Raw genomic sequence first — 23869 nt, forward strand, 5'->3', positions numbered from 1 at the left:
TGCTGTTTTCGATAAATAATGATTTACAAAATATTTTAATTGCAAAAAAATGCTAATCATGCGAGAGATAAAACGAGCAAGATGCAGGCAAAAAATAAAACTGTATAATAATTATAAACCGGGTACCTTCTTGGTTCAGTTGTTCAATACGTTCTGTTTTCTTATCAAGTTGTTCGCTTAATCTTGATGCCGCTTGTAAGCATTCTTTAGCTTCTGCTAATTGCTCCTGTTGACAGATACGAAATAAAACGTAGAATTATTTCTTATGTAAATTATTTATTTGTATATTTATGGATAAGTATAAGTAATATAAATTCACCTTCAGGTTAGTAACGTCATTAGCCAGCTCTTCTTGTTTCTTATACGAATTTTTCAGTTTAACTTGAAGCCTTTCCATTGCTGCCATGATGTCTCTTTCCTTATCTAAAATAAAAGTAAAAAATATCATAAAAGTTTAATTGTTCATATAAGGTATAAAATATACCGGTTGATTGTAATGAAATAATCGGAAAGATAATCTGCAAAATTTGCAAACGCAAGAAAGAATAGAGAAAATAGGCTAAACTTTCCTTGTAAGTGGATCATTCTTATGAGAAAGATAGTTTTTTTTTAAAACCTTTTATAGGAGCACCTTTTATCATGCAATGCGTATTATATTTAAGCTAAACTAAAAACGCATTCTATGAGAAATGTATAGTTCAGAGAAAGGTATTGTTCAGTGAAAATTATTATTTTGAAGATAGAGGTGTTTCAGAGAATTAACACAAGCATCAATTTCATTTGTTTTAATAGGATAGTTAAGAAATATTGATGTTTCCGTAATCAGTTCATGGTCTGGTAGTACTAACAATTTTAGTGCAAAGAGCAATATTATTACCACGTTTCATTACGGACTTGTTAGTTGGACTAATCGGTTTGTCTATCAGATCGAGTGTTAAATGCGAAGCAATTAATCGTTTGAACAGTCTGTTCAAACTAATTATGTATTGATATAGTATCGAGTAATTGGTGACTGTTTACACGATCAATAGCGTACCATTTAAGGTAGAGTCAGCTAAATAAGCATTACTCATTAGTTCAACTAGTAGATTCGGGAAGAATAATAATATTTTTCATTATGCAAAGAAGAGTCTTTTATTAATATACTAATGGTTTGGGTTCTAAAGTTAAAATGAACCTCGATTGAGTTCCCATTCGGATACATTATACAATAGAGGGTTAATATTTTCAATATTGTGTATTTACCTCGTTGAAACTGTTCTAAGACAATCTGCAAATTAGTTAGAGATGCAGCTTGGGACAAGATTGTATCTTCGGCAATGGATAACTTGTTTTGTATGTCATCCCTTTGTTGAACGATCAACGCCATTTGCTGTTGCAACGTTTCCACTTGTTGATTCGCTCTGATATTGGCGGACGTGTACGCGGTCGAGCTGGATTTCACTTTTTCTTCGGCTTGCAGCAACTTTGCTTCCAACTCGTTTCGCGCTTCCTCGGCGATCAGAGCTTCTTCTGTGTAGCTTGACTCGATCTCAACCAAGTGCGTTCGTAGCCGTTCCAGTTCTTTCGCAGCGTTCGCCTCTTTATTTTGGCTCTCTGTAATCTGATGCTGCAGCATCCTGTTGTTAGACTGCTCCTGTATCAAAGCTGCCTCCAATGCGTTGCACTTCTCGTTAAGAAGCGCGATCTCTGCCATTTGCGCGGAATGTTCGACGATTCCGCAAGTTTCACTGCTGCTCGAATTTTCGACGTTCTTCAAACGTTGCTGAGCTACCTGCAACTCGTTTTTCGTCCACAAAAGTTCCGCATTCTTCTCCGCCAATTGAGATAAACTTACATCTCTCTCCGATGCCAAGGCTTGGATTTGCGATGCTTGCTCGTTCAAGAGATGCGTCAGCCTTTGAATTTCACTGTGATATTGCAAGCTCTCGTTATGCTTTGCCGTAACAAGCTTGACGAGTTCGTCTCTTTCGTTCTTTATAGTCGCAAAACTATCAGACGTTTCCGTACTATTTTTCACAAGGTCAATCGTTGCTTTCAAACCATTGATTTCTTCATCTTTCTCCTTGATGAGATGGGATAAGCTTTCTATCGTTTGCTTCGCCATATCGGTCGATTCCGTATTACTTTCGACGATATTCTGTAGTTTTTTTTGCGATTCAATGATTTCCGCCATCAGTTTGTCGTTATCATTTCTCAGGGCATCGTTTTCTCGCGTCTTTTCTTCTAACAGTGCTATAATTTGTTGCTTTTCATCATCACAGGTATTTTCGTTTGCATGATTTACTAACTCCTTCTTTTGCGCTTCCAGGGATGCCATTTCCTGTTCTAATTGTTTACAATTATTTTGTATCGTTTCATTCAGGCTAATTAAATTTCTATTCTCCTCCGTTAATTTGGAGAAGTGTTCTTGTAAAGCTATTAGCGTTTCCTCCTTCGCGCGTAGCGTTTCCACTTCTTTTACTAATTGAGTATAATCATTTTCTACGGAACTTAGTCTCTCAACGATGGACATTGTACGATCCAATTCGTTCCTCAGTTCTTCCTGTTTTACCATTTCGCTTTGAAGATTTTCACTCTGCAACCGAAATTGCTCAGCTTTCACATTCGCACACGTAAATTCGTCTTGCAATTTCGTATACTTCTCCTCCGTCTCGCGTAATCGTTCCTTAAGTTCATTTAGTTCTTTCTCCTTGCTCGCGTCTATTTCTTTCAATTCCATCTGTTCTTGTTCGAGCAAAGTCTTCTCCGTATTTACCAAGTCTATTTTATCATTGGACTCGTCTTGAATAGCAGTCAGTTGTTCCAGTAAGGAATTCTTCTCCTTCATTAAATTTTCATTATCTTGACTCAATTTCGCTATATGGCTCTCCTTCGAGTCTATCTGATTCAACGCCTGACTCAATTCCCATCGCATGTCCAAAATATCGTCTTTCAAATAGTCTTTTTCGCAACTGACTATGTTGAACTGTTTCTGTAGATCTTGCAATACGTCCTTGTTCTCCTCTTTTAGATTGATTTCACGGCATTTCGAGATCTCAGTCTCCAGCTGCTCAATTTTAAGGGACAGTTCCTTGTTCTTCTTGTCGACCTCGTCTTTCGCGCTCTGAGACAGAGTCAGATTATTTTCTAATTGTTTTCTAACGGAAGTCGACGTCTTTAGTTCTCGCTTCACGTTCTCGAGCTCGAGCTTCAGTTCCTCGGTGAATTCGATATTCTCGTCCAATCCTTTGCACTTCTCCATCGACATCCTGAGCTGCTCCTGCGTCTCCTTCTCCGTGTTTTCAAGTATATCAACTTTTCTTTGTAACTCCTCGTTCTCGTCCAATGTCGCGTGCAATCTGCGATTCAGATTCTCCATTGCGCTGTCGGTCTCCTCGATACATTCCGGAATGTCTTCTAATTTCGTTAGTTTTCTGTTTCTAGACCCAGCTGCTGTATACCCTTGATTGTCTAACCGTATTTCGCACAGCCCGCCTCCACCAAGTTTTCCGTTTTCCCTCTTCAATGCCGCGTTTTCAGCTTGAAGACGTTTCACTTCCTCGTGCAAGGACTCCGATTCAGACTCCAGCCAAGCGACGCGTTCCTCGCTCGCCTCCGGTATGGACGGTAAATTTAATTTTAAATCTTGTATCTCTAATACCAGCGAGTCGATATGCGTCTGCATATCGTAGCACTCGACCTGTAAATTGTCCTTCATTTCCACAGCCCCCTTCAGCTCTCGGTTGAGCTCCGTCACCCTTTTCTCCAACACGTCCTTTTTCCATTTCGCATCCACGTATTGCTTCGCTACAGCCTCGAATATCGACACTCCAGGCTCTGTTTCTACGAGCGAATTCTTCAAAATATCCTTCACCTTCGCGGTTAGCTCATCGATAGCAGTCTTATCGTTCCTCTGCTCGTCTAATCCAAGAGCATCCGTCTGGACGAGTCTGTCCTCGATCTCCAAGGGAGCAGTTTGCACAGGATGAGATACTGTCTCGATTTCGACATGCTTAGTCGTGTTTGCGAGTCTACTCTCCAACTGGACGACCTTATCCTGAGCTTGGTTGTAGTCTACGTAGAGTTGCTCGTAAGCGTTTTGAAGGCACTGGTGCTTCTTTTCGATGTCCCCCTTGAGAGTCAGCAGTTGCTCTACGAGTTAAGAGAATGGTTAATGGTACAGTGAGATTTGAGAGATCATTTATACTCTGCGACAAAAGTGAAGGATCGCTTTGTGATCATTAGAAAACAATGCCAAATCGTTCAGAATTCCTCTGTTTTGTGATCATGCAGGAAGTGTAAACATTTAGGTTGTCATCACGTTCACGTTACTTATTGTTCTGCTATTCAAATTAATATGTGAAATATACCTTTAAGTGTTATGAAAAAATGTAATCACTCTTTGCCCAATGTAGCAAAGTCGCTATAAAATTTTTGTAGTTTTTTTTATTAAATATAAACACAATTTGTGGCATGATCTTATTGGATGGCTTAATATCTTTTTCATCATTTCTCATGTAGAAACATTAAACTTTAGAGTCTGATCTTTGATTTTGTCTGATTTTTATGAGGATCCAGTTTTTCTTTAGAGAGTTGTCGAGATTTAAAGGAAGTTCTGAGTCTATCGGTTAACAGAAGTGAAGAAATGAATTGTTTAAGGAAGTACTCTTTTTTTCTGGGCCAGAAGAATGCTACTTTTTTCGTGTTACTAAACAATTTCGCATAAATATTTTGATAAAAAGGAAGATTTAAGTTTAAAGCGTCGTCATTTCGAAAATTTTCTTTTAACCCCCTATTGGCCGAATTTTTGTCTGCAGACAACTTCGAAAGCAATATTGTTATTGGTTATCAGATACATTACATAATTGAGACGTACATGCCATATTGTGAAAAAAACTAAACTTATTTGGTAAAATGTTGATATATTAGCATGTGATCTGAAAGTTACACAGGCCTATAGGCGGTTAATTCTTTTTTCCCCGAATTCACGTTGTAACTACGTTCACAATATAGCATGGATACCATCTCATCAAGGTATTCCTGGAAACGAAAAAGCTGATCTAGCAGCCAAGGAAGCAACAAATAATACCACAAATCACGAAATACCGATCCTTCTGCAAGATATTAAAAGACACTTACGCGGTTGCATCAACAAAAAATGGAAAAATATTTGGAAAACAGAAAAGACACTAAAAATCCATAGTATAACAGATGACTTTTTCGAACAATCACCCACAGGACACCTCAACAGACTAGAACAAGTCAAAATTACGCGTATCAAAATTGGACATACAAATTACACGCATAAACACCTACTTGAGAAGACCGTTAGACCCACCTGCCGTACATGCAACGAAATTCTAACAATAGAACATATAATATTTACTTGTAAAAATACGGAACCACTCCGCATACAATACGATCTACCCACTAGTTTAAAGGAAGCATGGAGCACAAAAGAAAACTTAAATAAAATAATACAGCTACTTAAAGATGCACATATATGGGCCAACATCTAACATTGGAGAAAACCTTACAAGAAACTGTCGTTAATAACCAAAGGTTGATGCGACGTTAAATATGTAATAAAAAAAAAAAAAAAAAAAATGAACAGAACAAAATCTGTTTTCGTTGGTTCGGAAACAAATTGAGGAGGACAATTGTAAATTTAACAGAATCTTGTACATACACTTCTAAATAAAAAAAAAGAGTATTCCTTTAAATTTCACTCATGACCTCATAGTTGAGAAATATTAAACCATTTTTCTCTATCTGCTTGTAAAGGATGTTTGAAGAAACATCGTGGAAATCGTTCAATAGTATTTGAAAGCTCAAGCGATCCTTTAAGTTTGTCGTTGAGAGTAGTTGGAATCGTGATTTCTATAGACAATCTTACTTACCTATCGATTCCTCGTGCTGCTGATCCAATTGCTCGACGCTCGTAAACAATCGTTTATTTTCTTCCTGGAGCTCCTCGATTTTCTTGTACAATTCCGATTCCCTATTGTTCGATGCCTCGATAAAGCCATCGTTCCGCTTTTGGAGATCCGAATCGACGTCGAAATTAGGCTTCACCGCGACGGATTCGTGGCCTACGGTGTTGTTGTGCTTTTTAAGTTTCTCATCCGAGTCCGATTTTTCCTGTTCATTAGCGTCGCTGTACTTTTCATTTTCCGTTTCCAAAGCTTTCAGCGCGTTCCTGACTAAGCCTAGCTTCTCGAGGGAGTTCAATTTGGACAGTACGGTGCGGAAATCGTTGATCAAGGCCGTTTCATCCGATTGCATGCGTTTTGTATTCCTCTCTGCTTCTCGGTTCTAATCAAACATTCAAATATTGAATGGTGGTTTGCATGTCGTTTGCTACAAACGCGGGTCTAATTGAAGAGCTCGAAGAGCACGAGACCTCTGCTGTGAGTAGACTTGGCTCGATTTAGACCTGTACTGTTTTTATATCAGTATCGGCGTAGATACAGTTTTATGTTATTCATGGAACTACGACATATTCTTTTCGTTGTTTAGTTTAAAGGTAACAATTTTATGACGAAATTAAACTTTTTCTTTAAGATTCTGTTCCAATGTTACAGTCCTTTCATTTATTTTACTTCGGGTATTTATGATACATTTGGAATACACGTGCAAAGTTTAAGATTCACATGTAATGTCCAGTAGTTTGCTAAATAAAAGGGATCAAATATCTTACTTTGAGTTTGAAAAAAAAAACTAAGTTCGTTCCAGTATTAAACAGTTTGATCTTTGTTGCGAGAATATCGAATACAGATATTTGTTTAGTATCATTGTAAAACTTTGGAAATAGACTCGATTCAACGATTCATTTTCAACGCGTTATACACTTTCTTGCAACGACCAAAACATGTTATTTCATTACCGACTATTTCACCGTTTAGTTGCGAGTCATTCCTGGCTCGCTTAATTAAACACTGTAATACGAGGAATATTCCTTAACAGAGCTAACGTACTTCAAAGTCCAAGCGTATGCTTGAAATAATTAAAAGAGAACTGTGATTTTCTTGGTCTCGTATTATTTAGACATTGAAACTTTTATTTTCTTCGGGAATAACTCTTCAATTGTGATTATTTTTCTTATCGAACGGTAATGTTTTTTATACCTTTTCTTCCATTTGTATTATTCGATTCACCATGTCCTGCTTGGCCCTCAGGAATTCTGCTTTCTGATGTCCATCGGCGAGTTCCTCCTTTAACGAGGAATTATTAACCTGCAGCCAATAAAAAAGACTTCTAAGACCTTCGTTTTGTGGATTTGTAATTAAAATTAGTTTAAATCGACGTTTGAGCGATATTAATTATTGGCTCTCCTTCAGAATACGAAAAAATTCTACCAATAACATTGCATGAAATTAAAAATTAACAATTTGAACTGATTATATGAAGTGATATGAAAAACAGAAGGACAAGGGAAGGAAAGATAAACGTTTTTAATGTCACGTTTTAATGTCATCACTGTTAAAGAAACATTTCTTTCTCTATCGAGCAAGCAAGATAAAATCATTAATAATTATTACGTGTCCCGAGCATTTGCATTGTGTATTTCGTCCATTTATGTTTATGGTCTATCAAATTGTTCAATTATAATACGCTAAGGATATTATGTGTTCTGAAGGAAAACTGTAGAGAAAGCTTTCCTTTCAACGAAAAATGTGAAAAAAACAGTGATCTTGAAAGAACGATTTATGTGAGTTAATACGAAAAATGGTAACATAAAACTTTATTTCTTAGCCACTGTTATGTGTTTAAATATCAAACATTTAATAATAATTAAAGAATAACGATATTTTGTTACCACTTTTTGCATTAAACTCATGTAAATAATTATTTAAAACGACCACTGGTTTTTCATACTTCTCATTGTGTTTTTGTATTTATATATTATAAAGTATATTTATGTTATAATATTATAAAACATTATTTCATCCTGTACTATACATAATTAGCTTATGAATTTGATAATTATGGCAATTATCGACTTGAATAATAATTTGATAAAATGAGCAGGATTATAAATATAAATAATCGAACGGGTCCAATGTAAATGCGTGGGAAGCTAACACATAATAATTATTCTTCACTGAGATACCATTGAGGATTTATTAATATTTGTTTACATCCGTTGTTGCTCGGATGGGAGAAATTATGGTTATATGTACATCACGTTGCGTGGGTACGTGTTCATTTCGATCAATGAGATGGCAGTGATACGATTGATTGGAGATAACATGTAATGACATGTGTCATCACGTGTATGTGTGCGTGAAACGGTCGGCGACGAACGGTTAAAATTAAACGCAATTATCTCGAAACAATTGCGACGGTAATTAAGTCCTTTATGTTTAGTGGGTCAGGAGAGACAATGCGATTATTAGGTAGACGGACAAACGAACATACTACGTGAAATTGTCAGCAATTTTACCGTTAATGATTTTCGAACGATGAGTCATTTATTTAACCATAATCAACGAGACTGACCCTGTAGTTAACTTTCTAATTTACAAATTTTGTTATTTCTTTAAAAACGAATTTATTTGGCTGTTTACATATCCATGAAAATTATTATTATTAAAATTGCCTCAAAGAAATTCATAGAAATTGTTCTTATTAAATTCCAGATCGGGCATATTATATAATACAGATTTGATACACAGGGTGCTTTATCAAGTACGGGGAAAATCTTGAGGAGAAAATTCAATACATAAAAATGATAAAAAAATTGTCATGAAAATATTTGTACTATTTGACCTTGTTCTCAAGCTGCAGTGGTTTTTATGGGGTTAGCTGCTCATTTCCCTTCAATGAAAGGGACACTGGAAATGTTCAATGCATACTGCTGTTTACAAGAGAATCGAATAAAATAACCCTTGTGATATTCAATATAAATTATAATAAGATAATATACGAGATTTAAATGTCAGTCAGATGTATAAAGTTAATTATACCACCTTAGTTTACAACAAGCATTATGAAATGTTGTAAAAGGCTAAAGGGTAAAAATGTTTCCAAGGGAAATGATCAGATAGGATAAATCTTTACATCAACACTGTTTCATTATTTCTGTGTATTGAATTTATTTAGAGAACCTATATTCATATTTAACGGGCCACCGTGTATAACAACCAAGCGAGTAATTCTATTACTCAGTGTCAATTTGACGTGTCAATTGGACTTGACCAGAGCTACCTTATAAATCGTTCGTTATTTGTTACTCAATTAAGTGTAAATATTGTTTTAATTATTGCACCATTTGGTTAGTCTCTTCCGCTTCTCAAATAAATAAATAAACTTTCGAAATACCCTAGTACGAATATTAAAACATAATTACAATAATAACGTAGAATAGTTTGCACTAGCCGTCAGCTAATACTACAAATTATTTTTAATGTTGTAACATTTTCGCATTTATCCTAATGATATAAATTTTGTTTGAAACTGACAAGAGAGAACAGTTTACCTTTTGAACACATTTTAGTTCGGTTTCTAAGTCGCGTATCCTCATGGTGGCTTGTGCCAACTGTTCTTGCAGCTGTCGCACGTGATTCTGATTTTTCGAATTTCGATTTTTAGCGGACAGTGGATCCCAAAAGAACACTTCGCCTTCATCATCTTGGTGTGTGTCGTTCTGTAACAAAAAGAAAATCGCAATATTTAGTACTTTGACAAAATCGTAGGACATTTTTGAATAAAATTGAAGAGGAATTTTAGCCTACATTTGCTTTACATAAAAAGCGCTATATTTGCTTCACAAATATACAAGTATGAAATTCAACAGAAATAAGCATATGTTCTTGAAAAAAATTCTTGCAGTATGTAAAAACACAAAGATATATATTAATAAAATTCAAAGTTGATGTGTCTAATACTTTTCCTTTGAAAAGATTCAAACTAGACAGACTTCCATATTTCGGAGCGTGAGGTCTTAATAGGTCTTATAGATTAGCTACTTTTTCATTAAGAGGTCTAAAAAGGAATGTTATACACAAGACGAAAGCATAATAGACTAGAAGTTTACAACATCCTGTTTTACCTATTTATGCTACAAATACGAGGGAATCTATTTATTGGTTAAATCAATTTGAACAGGATGACGTTAAGAGCCCGTCGTGTATCGTATTTAATTATGGTTTCCACTATAAACGATATACACTGCTGGCATGGCAAGAACGTAAACAGCCTGGAAGTTTACTAAACCCATTTTTACCTATTTATGCTACGAATCTGGGGGTGCCTAAAGGTTAAATGAATTAAAGCAAAAATGCGTTAAGAATCCTTTATGCATCTATCTAATTTTACTCGTGTCTACCGCAAATATTAGATTATACAGGGTGTTCGGTAACTGGTGGTACAAGCGAAAAGGAGGTGATTCTACATGACAAAAATGAGTCGAAAATATAGAATAAAAATTTGTCATGCGAGGCTTTGTTTTCGAGAAAATCGACTTTGAATTTTTGCCGGATACGGGTGCACTTGATCATGTCCCGTTAAAACGGAAAGATAGATTATTTTCTCACATGATAAATTTGTATTCTGTATTTTCAACTTCTTTTTTCATGTAGAATCACCTCCTTTTCGCTTGTACCACCAGTTACCGAACACCCTGTATAATCTTCCGAATGATATAGAAACCAAATTTTAGCCTTGCGAAAATTTTCGCTATTAATCTAGAAGTCAAGAAGGTGTGAACAAAATCGAAGATAACTCGCAACCCTGACCACGAGCTGTCGATGCGTGTTATCGATCATTGTTAGCAGCATCTTTAACGGGAATCCGTGAACGATCTCGCGACTAAACGTAGTCGACGTCGATACACGGTAGCGGTTTGTCTTTGAACGCACGCGAATCGTGCCACGTTGACGTTCCTCCGAGGTGAGTCGAAGCAGGATGCGACCAGCGAGCGAGCGTATGATTAGTAACTTAGTATTGTTATGCACGTTTACATAAGAGCCTCGCGTCGTTGTGTGCAGTGCACCTAGTATGGCGGTGTACGATCGTGTGCTCCCGCGAGCAAAAAAAAAACGAGAGAAAAAAGACGACAGGTGGGGAGAGACACACTTATGCAATCCAAATTACAAATGGTCACGGGTCTTCGAGGAAGAGAAAGAATACAGGCAACTCTCGGTTTACGGACGAGTTTCCGTTTCGTCTGCGTCAGGCGACCATTTTAAAGAATTAAAATCACGTACGAGATATCCAATGGCGCACGCGATACGTTTTATTGTAGTAAAGGGTTTCAGAATTTTGTGATTGTGATTGATAGGATACAAATGGTATTTTTTTTTTTTACTTTCTTTCTCTTACTGTTCTACAGCCCGAGATTCAGCTCATTGCTGCTGATATAAATGGCATGGAATATATACGATTTTTACACAAATTGTGGTACCTGTTTTTAGACAATTACACGTGGAATGTGATGTCGTTTAACCCTTTATTTACTGGCGGGTACTGTATTAATTAAACGCTTTGAAACCTATTGTGACTTTCAAGTCCACTCCTCTGAAGTTCGTTTTTAATTGTTGGATGACAGTACAAGCTTTTCTTCAGCTATGTATTTTACCAGCTTCTGAAATTCTTGAATGGTCAATTCCATTACTACCTAGGAGCATAATATTGTTATTACGATAACACAAGATTTCTTCCTTACTCCATTTAGCAACTGAACTTATATAGACACGTTCATGAAAAACTATTGTCTCGTTGACAAAGAAACATTTTACTTTTTTAAACAAAATTGATCAATTATGGAAGCATACTTCACAGAAACTCTTTTTTTATAATGAACTGCTCAATTATTAACAACACCACTGCTGGAATTATTGAAATAGGGACTTAACACTTTATCTATCGGGCTATTTAGAAACAGACTTTAATTCAAGAAAGAATTTTCTACAGTATCATATGTCAATCTAGGCTGACAATAATTTCTCCATACTGTTACTGGGTACATTGAAAGCCAAGTCTGTTTCCAAACACTGAGCATTGTAACCAGATACAACCATCAACACAGTAAATAGATTCGAATAGCTAAATATTGCAATTAAAAAGCCTAAAAATAGGCTCCCGGTAAATAAAGTGTTAATTATACTGATGAATTGATTTATCCCTTCCTACTTTCAGTTTCTAGGATATAGTAGTATACAATATGGAAGGTATGCGTTGATCGAAGGTAGATTTAGCGCTGAAGTAATTAGCTTTAGTCTCTGATTAGTCTAGACCCAATAACGTTCGTACCAAATGCGGTATTCGGTTCTCAGATTGCCCTCTCGATGGAAACGATGTCAAGATTTTACGATGTAGAGAGACCTTATAAAAGCCTCGTTAATTTCATAGGCATTGCCTGGATTATGCAACCGTATTATTCGTCGGTTGTTGTTTCATTTTTTTTTATCCATGCACAGGACGCTCGAATTGCAACGAGCCGAGCCGGACAACTCAATTGAATGCAATTCGCGCGTCGATCCCAGGGGTAAATTGAACCCCCATTGAAACTCAACCTGGCTAAATAACGCCGAATCGTTGGCTCGAATTTTTATGAAATCGCAAGATCGAATAGTAAAATGCCCGCACTCGAAAGCAATTTAGAAAACATAAAATTCCAGATTGTATCAAGAGGACTAGGCGACAAATAGAAGGTTTCTAATCATTGCGGTGGAAACGATTTATTTGAACTGTTCTTACAGATTCACGTGCTTGTATTAGATACTGTTAATAGATTAGTAAATTTTTTAAAACAAAAATGTATGTACATCATTATTGTTTTAAATATCAGTTCTTGTGGAACAAAAATAAGAAAGTGTTTAGGATCTGCTTATTTGTGGTTTTAACCCTCTATGGCACCGTGCAACCTTCAGATCACATGCTAATACATCGACATTTTAGTTAATAATTTTATTGTTTTTTTTCAAGATGATGTATACGTCCTAATTATATAATGTCTCTGATAAGTAGACTACGGGTTATATGCAATTATGACGTGTAATAATAGAAAATATACAAAAAATGTGCATAATACATTATTTATGTACATTATGTGTTGAAAATATTCTACAATTATTATAATGATATTGTTACTTCATTTTGCACATACCGTTTGGTTATGTTTAGTATATGTTTATTATATTAGTTTATATCACAAATACATAAAATCCGCAGTCTACTGATAACCAATAATAATATTGAGGACCTTTGGCATCGTCAACCTGATACATCAAATTAAATGCTTTGCAAGTTGTCTCCAGAAAAAATAAATTCGGTCCATAGAGGGTTAGCAATAAGTGCTACTTCATGATCCTGTAATTTTAAGTGTCTCTTTTGACTTTCTTTCTCCTGTGTTTTCTCTATTTTCGTATTTATATATACCTCTATAATATAAATAATGACGTGCCAAAATCAAGAAATTCATCAGGATCAATTATAAACAAAGCTATTAAATTGATGGAAAGAAAATGTAATATAGTTTCCTAACTGTTAGATTAAATTCTTAATGTACAATATGATTGAAGTATCCTCTATAATGTAAAGAATTAATAAGTATTAGTTTCATTTCAAATTTATATCATTTCGCGAGGTCAGTTCGTTCCATTTCTGCATTTATTGAATGTTCGGTCCTTCATGGAAAATTCTTCGATAACTTGCGATAAACATTGCGTGATTAATCTTTCCTAATGCTCCAAGCGCTCTTTTTATCATTATTAATATTTCATGACGAAGGCTTCACGTGTAATATTAAATGAAACTATGCATACAAAAAGATGAGAACTTTTCACGTTCTTCGCGCGAGTATAATTTTTGTAGGCGTAAATATATCATTTTTCTTGAAAATGGGTAAAAATGGTTGAAACGTTGAAAAGCATCGTTATTATGATATCTGTTTTATGTTAAAGCATTTCGATATCATTATATTACATATCATATAATAATACCATTTACGCGATCGATGTCAGCAAAAATGAGATGATTGGACACTTATCATTAAGCGTCAAAGCAATATTTTTAAATAAAGCAAGGGAACGTTAATAATTTACAATTATGCAATAATTCATTGCGTCAGCTGCAGAAGGGCGATCCTTTCGGTTACGATATTGCACGAATGAAATATTAATGAACTTGTAAAACAGGTCAGTGTTGAAAAACGAAGTTAATGTCACTAGAAAAAGAATTTTTTCGAAAACGTGGAAACGCCATTGTGACCAAGTCAATAGAGAAATAGCTTTCCGTTCGTCAATCGATTCTAAAGTCCTTCGTCGTGCATTACCATAATTCTATACAAATTATTCAATGAGCTGTTATTGTAGTCACGTATTGCCCTGACAAAAGACTACAAAACGGTTTTTAATCTACCATAAGTCCTCCATACCCTTTCACAGGGGGGAGATTCACCTTTCGACCGTGTTTCACGTTGTCTAAAGTTCTTTCATCTAAAAGTCAATTCACGGCATAGGTTTCCTTTTTGACCCGCATAATGTGAAAAGCCACGCCAACCATACAGCTTGTGTCGTCACAAAGGTGCATTCCTTAATGCATACTGAAATTCCACCCAGGGTATCATTGATTTTGTGAAGGATATCTCTGTGGACATGTTTAAAACATTTGTAGAATTTCTAATCTACGAGAATAACAAAATTGATGCAGGGAAGTTTTACGAATATTTTTTAATCTAACACAAAAATTTCAATTATTTCTTGGGGGTTATTGGTGGATACGGTGGTATGTAATTTTTTAAAAAATATACACAGTTAAATGGTGTTATCTGAAGTAAAATAAGAGAACAACGCTTGGTTGCATGAAATTGAGAATATCAATAATAATTTTTAGATTATAAGTTTACTAACGAAATTTCCGTAGAATATGATTAAATGTAATTAGATTTCATAGAGGTAGAACATAGTTATCTGTGATTTGTAAGTACTTTTAACCAAGCATTCCGAATCTATAGGATCTATGTATAGATTTTTCTTTTTATTCTACTCGAATTAATGAAACACAATTCTCGTTGTTGCATGGGATTGCGAATATATAAAATATATTCTTCGATGTGTAATAAAATTTATAAATAAATAAAGTATATTACTCATTTGATGGAATTCACGAAACGTTGAAATGAATGCTCGAGACGATTTTCGAACGTCTCGGTGGTTTTTCACTGGGACAGTTTGAAAGAGACAAATGAACAGTGAGTCAGTCAATTCATCGATGCATCTGTGGAAAGATTCGGTGTCGCGTCGTTTCATATTATCCGCTCGAGTCTTTCAGATATGCAAGCGATACCGGAAAGCTTTCGAGACGATCGATTCGAACCGTCGAAATGGTAATCGATGCACAGCCGTTATGCATTCGTCTTCTTCGAATCGATCTTGGTCGAGATACAGTCCTTTCGGCTCACCGTTCAACTGTTTTGGTGAGAGCACGGGGACTCCAAAAATAGAGTAGACGATTTGTAAGATTCTTTTCATTGTAACATCAATAAAATAACGCGCGAAAGTTGCGTACTGTTTGATTCTACCGAGCACGACACATTTTGTTTAACTTAATGGAACGGATTCACCTGCACGAATTATTTAAATGTATTGTTTTATTGAAGTAAGAATTTTTCCAGCCAGTGTGGAGCATTTGTTTAGTAGCACACTTTATTAAACAGTAATCAGCGTAAAGTTTTTCATTCATGCGGCAATACTATGACGTAACGCTAAAAGTACAATAAGTGGAATCAGAAATGTATACAAGTCAAAATGCGTTAGCAAGTTGTTGAATTTTCTTTTTCTTTTATAATCGTGTACCTCAAAGAGTTAAAATAAAAAAAAAAAAAAATCGAATATATTCGATACCATCTATGTTTTAATTAAAAACGAAATCCTAGAGCCACTTTTGGAAAGCCCTTTACGTGTCAGAGAGAAAGAATTATTTTTTAACAGAACGCTTGACAGAGTCTTGCACCCGCGTGTGTGAATATATTAAAAACTTTCCAAATCATTGACCAGAGCCCAGAAACGGGAGAAACAATATCGACGCGGAGAAAAAAGTTCGTTTGTGTCGCGCAGTCATGCGGGCGCCTTTTGTGGTCCAAAGGAGGGTGAGAGGGGTGGGGAGTCACAATTCTAATGAATATGAAAGGGGACTCCGTTAGGTCAGGTCAAGGAATAATGCATCGTTTGACTTGCATACGGACGTATAACTAAACTTGTCTTCTTTCCTCCATTACGGGCCTGCTTATACATTTACTTCACCTTGGGTGCTCGATGTCTTAGGTCTGATACGAGAAACGTTGGGGATCCCAGGGGTCTTTCGGAAGCGATACAAATTCACGTGGCTGTCCCTCTTGCTGTCAATGAAGATGGTTCACCCTTCCTCGGGTTCTTCCTAGACCAGACCATAAATTCTAGGACCGACGAAGGACATCGCCCAGTTGCAACCAAAGGTAAGCGAAATACGCAGACAACAAATTTTGAATGAAAAACGTAAGATAAACAACTTTTCATTCGTTATCTTATATATTTGATCGACAAACATTGTAATCTGAATTATACGGTAAAATTGTGCATTACGTTGAAAGGATTAGAAGGTTATACGACTATTCAATCGAATGAATTTTTAACAGGCATTTATTACTCGAATTAAATTTTGCTCACGTCTGATCGTAGCAAGTCGATTTTTATTACGAAATATTGAGCATAGAGCTTTGAAAAATATTCGTATACCTTCGCAGGTGATGTTTGTATTGAGGGGGTGAAAGCTACCCTCAAAGATTAGATAGAAACTAGAGAAATGGCAATTTAGATCTTTATGGGGATTTACAACTAGAATTTACACCTTATTTGACAAAAATGTCTATATTTTAAAAGAAAAATGTTCAGGAAAAGATGCATATTACACGTTAGTTAATATTCACAGAATCTCTAGTTAATTTAACAGAATTTGTTAGGCTTGTTGCATTGACGTAAAAGACGATATATTTTGTGAAAAGTAAGACACATGATTTGATTTTATTTAAACAAACTGGAATATTGGGAAAATACGTGTTTATCGTTGCTTAAAGTGATCGAACGAATCTCCATTTAAATAATTATTTCAATCACTTTAGCGAGTCTTCACGAAATAATTATTCGAATCAAATCTATTGACTTGAATAATACACCCGTACAAGCATTAATCATCGTTCATTCTGTTTGTTTATAACAGATAAAAGTTATTTCCATCGTACCCAGTCGTTTTTATTCTGTTCGTTGTTTCTTAGCTCCTCACTTCTCACTAGACCAAAATCGATTCTGGAATACTAAACTTAAATATGTATGCAGCAATAAATAATTATTTGGAAGTATTCCGTACAAGAGAAACAGGAATAATTAAAAAACTTCCGACTGGCTGTCTTGACAAGCTCTCTTCTCCGTAGTCTATTTAGAACTAGCATGTATCTTTTATTATGGTAAAATCCACCCTTCTGCGTCGAATCTACATAAGCAGCGAAAGGGATAGTTTAAATAGGGTCTGTTCAGTATTTCGAGAAGGGAAATTAGAGGTAATTGAAAACGAGAGTGACGACTCAACGTATTATGAAACCAAGTGGAACATTTGCATACAGTTTTCTGTGCGTTCGTCTAATACATTCAACCGACCAGATCCTTCTATGTGATATATTTGAATTTTAAATGAACTTGTCCTTTGAATAAAAGAATGGTACCTAAAATTAAAAATTGAAATTATTGTTTTAAAAAGATTATTATAAGGTAAAATCATTTCAAATATTCTCTTGAACGTTTCAACTATTTTACTTTGGTCCTTTACAAAAAACAATACACATTCTAACTATCCATATTCTTATTTTTGTTATTACCCCGTTGAAAATGTTCATTTCTATATGAAAAATAATTTAAAAGAGATACACCTCTTGTTGTAATTGTTTACATCCAAGTTATCATTGATAATTATAGAGTTATTTACAGTTTAGGGTATAACGCTTAAATCCCTGAGAAAATATAATTCTTAGTTTTATCAAAACATAATATGAATTGTTCTAAACAAAATTGTACAGAGCATGCCTGTGTTAAAAATAAATATGACTATATCGTGTGAGTATAATTGAATATACTTAACATTATAAAATATACAATATTATTTTACATGTAAAGAATATATTTCCAGATGTTAATAAAGAGCAACAAGATAGTTTACTTTGTTATATCGAAACACTCGTGTAATTCCAAACGTCGTAAATTAAAACCTTATCGTCGCGACAAAACGCATATAATTCATTAAAAACGATCGCGTGTATCATTCGTAGAAACGTATGCGAAGGAAATAAACGTGTTATCCTGATACGATCTCGCGACACTTGCTACGCTTGACACGTGAAATTACAAGGTACACGGAAAGAGTATCAGCGATCAAGATTGCGATTTGATTGACTCGCGAGCATTGTTCAACTTCTGCAGCGTGTTTTCATTAAGCGGTTTGCGCGCGAATCAAGTCGACAAATCAGACGGAACAATTGCGACGTAAGAAAATGCAACGAAACAAATTCTACTTTTCTAGAGAGAACAAGTGATGTCTTCAGAATGTAAAACGTTGGCTAATAAATAATCGAAATTATTTGATTTTTAGTGGAGCATGGTGAAATAAAATAAAGTTTATTAAAAATTATTATTTTTAGCTATTCGAGCAGTTTATTGCTCTTTCAAAAAAAAAAAAAAAAAAAAAAAAAACATAGAGAAATAAACATCTTCAACTTCAACGAGGATTCTCAGATTAAGAATTAATTGAGCCTAGGTAGAAGTGAGAAATACTGTAAATTATAGCAACAATTTACACTTAGCTCCTATCAAAATATATCTAGAAATTAAAATATTCTAATCTTCTATTCAAATTTGTCTATATATTAAACATATTTTTGTTCTATTTTAAACTATGTATACATCTCTTCTAGGTTTACATTAGGTCTCAATTTAATAACCCCGTTCAAAGCTGAAAATGTTCATTCCTATATGTTTTTTTTCCTTCCGAATGACAATAAATTGTTTTATTGACCAAGAGGAATCATCCTCAATTTTATTTTTGTTATAAAATACGATTGTTGGAGTGTTCAAATTCACCTGTCGTTAACATTTGTTCGCGATAATCGTAAAATTAGAAGTAAACGTAGAAAAGATCGCGCCACACGTTTATGGATGCGTCGTAAAATGCGCGCCAAGAGCTTCGAGAAAAATGCTGGTCTACGCGACACTTGAAACCACGTTTCCTGTTTCATCGTTGCAAAAGGAAGCAATAATTTTTCGATTCTAGCAAACTGTGTACACATTGGACGCATTAACGATAATAACAGTACTCCAGTGTGTTTTTCATCGCTGTGTTCAGGTACTCGATATCTGTTTGCTCTCTACATTACAAAGAAAAAAGATGGATACTACGTGTCGTGGCAGTCTTTGATGCAGGTCGAGAATGTATAGCCACGGTGATGTAGATTTATAGATGCATATGTTTATAAAGACACCGCCGGTAGGAGAGATAAAGCGATGTAACGAAAATAGCCGAGAAGTTAACTTAATTAGGTTGACAGTGACTCAGAATATGCCTGAATAACAAGTTCCAATACCTTTCGAAGAGAACAACAGAACTAGACCGCGGATGTTTATGCAAATTAATATTTTAACTGATACGAAACAAGAATTGGAACATAGAAAGTTTTGTTTTGTCTTTTACACGGTATAACGTGTATATTATTATTGATATTTAATATATAACAGAACATACTTTTATTTGTACTGAATTCAAATACGTCACTATTTTATGAAATGATTTGTAGATAGAAATAAAATATCTACATAATTATTTTTATCGACAAACAAACTCAAGTGCAGACTCGTTGATACAGGTGTTCAATTTTGTCAATTTTTCAGTCTAAACAGAACATACTTTTATTTATATTGAGGTAGGATACGTCACTATTTGATGAAATGTTTTTGAGATAGAAATAAAATACATAATTACTTTTATTGATAGAAAAGCCTAAACGCTCACTCGTTGATGGATACAGCTGTTCAGGTTTGACGTTATAATATTAACGATTACAACTTTACCTTGCTAAAGTGGGGTTTGCACTATTATAGCTGATAAACACTGGAAAATATGCAATTACCTACTCTGTATAAACTAGTAAGAGAGATTCCACGAAGTATTTCTCTCGTTTTCACAAGTTTTACTAGAAGAAGTTCCATTCTTAAAATTGAAATAACACGGGAAACAATTCGTTTATCTAGGATACGAGGAGTATTGCAAGTGAATTATCAGTAGTAGATACGGATGTTGCTAATGCCGCACCTTTTCGAGCTATAAAGTATGTAAATAGACTTATACGTTTATCGCTTATTCGGATAAGGAAGTGCTGGTATTCACGATTCAGCACTTTTCTCAGTGCATCACTCAGTAAATTCGTCGATTTTGCTCGAGAAAGGCAAGATAAAGCATAGTTTACTCTTACCCGAATCATTCCACGTAAATTTGTAGAAGTGGAAAATATTCAGTCTTTATTTTCTTCAATTTTGTATCAAACAAAACGTTTTGACAAAACTTTCTACTAAATTAGCGAATTTTTATCTCAAAGTTCACTTTGATTTGATATTCAGAGGATTTTTAGTGAAATCATATTCATTCAATTAAATTACACTTACGGGAGAATGTTAATGATTTGTGATCCTTGTGAACAATTTCTCTAACTATGTTAGGTGCTGGATAAAGCTCGTGTGGGTTTTCAGAACACAATTCAATTTTTTTAAAACGTAATTTCACTTAATAAAGTATTATCCATTTAATTGTACAACTTTTTCCCATCGTTCTACAAGCTTGTACGTTCCATTCTTATAAAATTATATTCGAAGAAATGCAAGCTGTAAAATTGAGTTTCCTAAAATTGCGCCATCGTCCAAGACCCATTGACACGCCTTTACGAAGAAACGTTGGTAATCAGCGCACGGAAATGAATACTTTATCACGATACAGTTTTCATGAACTGGTTGCATGCGAAGTTAAAATGAGATTCGCAATATGATCCAGTGCGATGTTGTAAAAATGTTTACGTCAAAGTCGCGAGATCGATAGAACTTTTTCTTTGATGTTTATTAAATCGTATCATTCAAATGCTAGTAATTGCGATCATGCTTCGACTGCAATTAAAATTTTAATTCATTATGAACAAGAAAATCTTTAATTTTCTTTGAATATTTACCATTTTGGGATTTATAAATAATTATAGAAGAAGATTCTAATTAAGAAACGTAATATGTTTGAGACTTTCTCGAAGATTGAAATAGTAAAGTGACTTTACTGATACTAAATAATCTTGAATCAATAAGTTACGGGTAAAAATATAGAGATAAAAATATTACATGTCTTTATGAGTATTGAAAAATCGTACGGAATTGAGTTGCATAAATAATACTGACGTATGTACATACTGGAAGCTTTCGTTATTTATAATGTAGTCAAAATGACGATAAAATAATTCTAGCGACGATAAGAAACAGACTGATTATATCACATGACGAATGTCGATTATATGCTCTGGTTGCAATTATATTCTCTACTGGAAAAAGCTTGCAGATCGAATTTAAACAGTTCGTCTACGAGTCTTGCAGCAGACCGGGTAAATAATTATGAAAAGGCATTTGTAATAATTTAGAACCATAAATTGTTTCACTAAAATATTCGACGAATTCATAATTATAATGAACAAATTTTAATTGGCATACTTTCACGTTATGTCGGTTGAATACTATATTTTATCATAGTAATTTTCATTTGAATTCATCTGACCAAAATGTAGACATTTTGAAAAGTTCAACGAAAGTCTCATGACTTTAAAATAAATGTACGTACGCCTAGAACTGTTAATACGTTCATTCAAATTAATTCTATTCCCCTGGTGTGATAATAAAATCGAACCTCAAATGATTGATTTGATTATCTGCAAATTGATTCGGATTCAAAGTAAATCAATTCTGTGTGCCCTGGAAACTCGATTCGGGATAACCAATCGTCGGTCTTTTAGAATCGTGATAAAGTTACCAACTCGAGTTTAAAACGAGCGTGCAAGTGTTTCAATTAATTGTTTTCCTTGCAAAAATATATTTCGTTTGTTACACCTTTCAATTGTATTTTTCATGGCTTCTATGGCAATTATATATCCATTGTGCGTTATAAAATAAATCTAGAAATGAAACTAGACCATCGAAGGACTGTGAACAGTGATACCCACCGTGCAGAATAGAAACCTTGTTTTATATGGATCGTGGATACACTGTGAGGCCTTTTAGTACTAATTATAATGTCACGAAGATAAGTGACGTCAAAACTTCAAACATGGTGACGAGACATTCGAACACCATTACATGGATATCGATCACCACACTCGAAGTGAATCACGCGTGACAAGGACACGTGTTGTCCTAACTAATTCTAGAAATAATCATTTCATGGTCTCCTCAACGTTAGCTGATATGAATACGCTACAGTCACTCCATGCTTAGTTTCTCAATGAGAAATCATTTTCCTGAGGAAAAAGTCAATAAGCTGGACGCAACATATTGGAGTAGTTTTGAAATCATCCTTTACAATTTCCAAATTATGTTTATGCATTTGTGGTGTACGCAAATGTGAAATATGAGATGCTGAATGTGTACAGAATATATGCATTTATGCAAAAAGACATTGTTTATTAATGAGAATAATAAAGTATTAAGGTTATATGCATATTGTTTAAGGGCTATATGCCCTTGATATCAAATACAATAACAGAACAAAATCAGAAAAATGGAGACAAGCACAGCATATCATTATTATTACATTTTTTAAAACAAATATCCTCTGCATACGTTTTACATATGTTTTAGAATTTAAAGTTAAAATTTCAAGAATTATTAACCAAACCTGCAATCTGAGATCATAAATCGGTTATTCGTAATCTTTCGGAGCTAATCGTGTCTGATTAGTCATTAATCATGATCATAATTATGGTTAACTGTACTTTTTTCACCGACGTAATACATTAAACGATCTAAATCGAATTTAACCAATAAAAAAGAAGGATAATACTAAATCGATATGAGCAGAACACTTGCTCGATAGATACATGTACACAAGAATGAAAAATATATATATTGCAAGAGACTTAGTAAATGTATTCTCATACGAAATTTGCATGGAAAATTCGGCTCGAGTGTCAACGTGATTCAACCATTTACGATTACACAACGGTGTGTTTTGCTTAGTTGCTGCGGTGATTAGATCACTGTTACAATGCACGTTGGTAACAAGACGTGTTGGTATTCAGGTTTTAAATACCAGCAGAGCAGAAAGAATGATGGTGGGAAATTGTTGATTTGGAGGCTCGTGGAATGAGTGAAATAGTGTTTAGACGTGAGAAATAAAAAGAAAAGATGTATAATCGATATATGATGAGAAAAATATACATGTCGAATTGTGTAACCTCCTCCTTTTCGAAGTCGGTTAAAAATTATATTAAACGTGCGTGTATCTGTCAATGTAATTACCATTATGAACATTCATAAGAATAAGAAAACATTAATTCATAGTCATTTAGTACCAAGACTACTGAGATCATTGCACATTTCTCATAGGTACAACTATATCTTTGTAAATGGAGGGCAAGGAAACGGAGTAGTTGATCGCTAAAATTAATTCTCTATTACTATAGTTCTTCCTAAAAATGGCAACAAGATTTTAAAAAGATCTTACAACAATAAACAAAAACAGTGGTGCAGTATCCCCACTCTTCTCTACATTCTTAATAGTAGAAATATATTTCGATACTAAAAGAAATCTATTAAGTGGTGAGTTTTACCTCTTCGAAAAAAATAGG

The 23869-nt window shown here is 34.6% G+C and overlaps 1 protein-coding gene across 2 annotated transcripts in view; it reads right to left on the reverse strand.

Moving 5' to 3' along the window:
- Nucleotides 1-23869, reverse strand: part of LOC128874430 (thyroid receptor-interacting protein 11-like) — an 81683-nt gene that overhangs the window by 5123 nt on the left and 52691 nt on the right. For both annotated transcript variants that reach the window (XM_054119221.1, XM_054119222.1), the window contains 6 exons: nucleotides 9464-9631; nucleotides 7110-7217; nucleotides 5883-6297; nucleotides 1246-4134; nucleotides 320-423; nucleotides 127-226 (listed from right to left, as the gene is read on the reverse strand). In XM_054119221.1, coding sequence (XP_053975196.1) covers nucleotides 127-226; nucleotides 320-423; nucleotides 1246-4134; nucleotides 5883-6297; nucleotides 7110-7217; nucleotides 9464-9631 — 3784 coding nt within the window. The remainder of the gene's footprint in view (nucleotides 1-126; nucleotides 227-319; nucleotides 424-1245; nucleotides 4135-5882; nucleotides 6298-7109; nucleotides 7218-9463; nucleotides 9632-23869) is intronic.

This window comes from Hylaeus volcanicus, chromosome 3, assembly GCF_026283585.1.
Source record: "Hylaeus volcanicus isolate JK05 chromosome 3, UHH_iyHylVolc1.0_haploid, whole genome shotgun sequence".
NCBI lineage: Eukaryota > Metazoa > Arthropoda > Insecta > Hymenoptera > Colletidae > Hylaeus > Hylaeus volcanicus.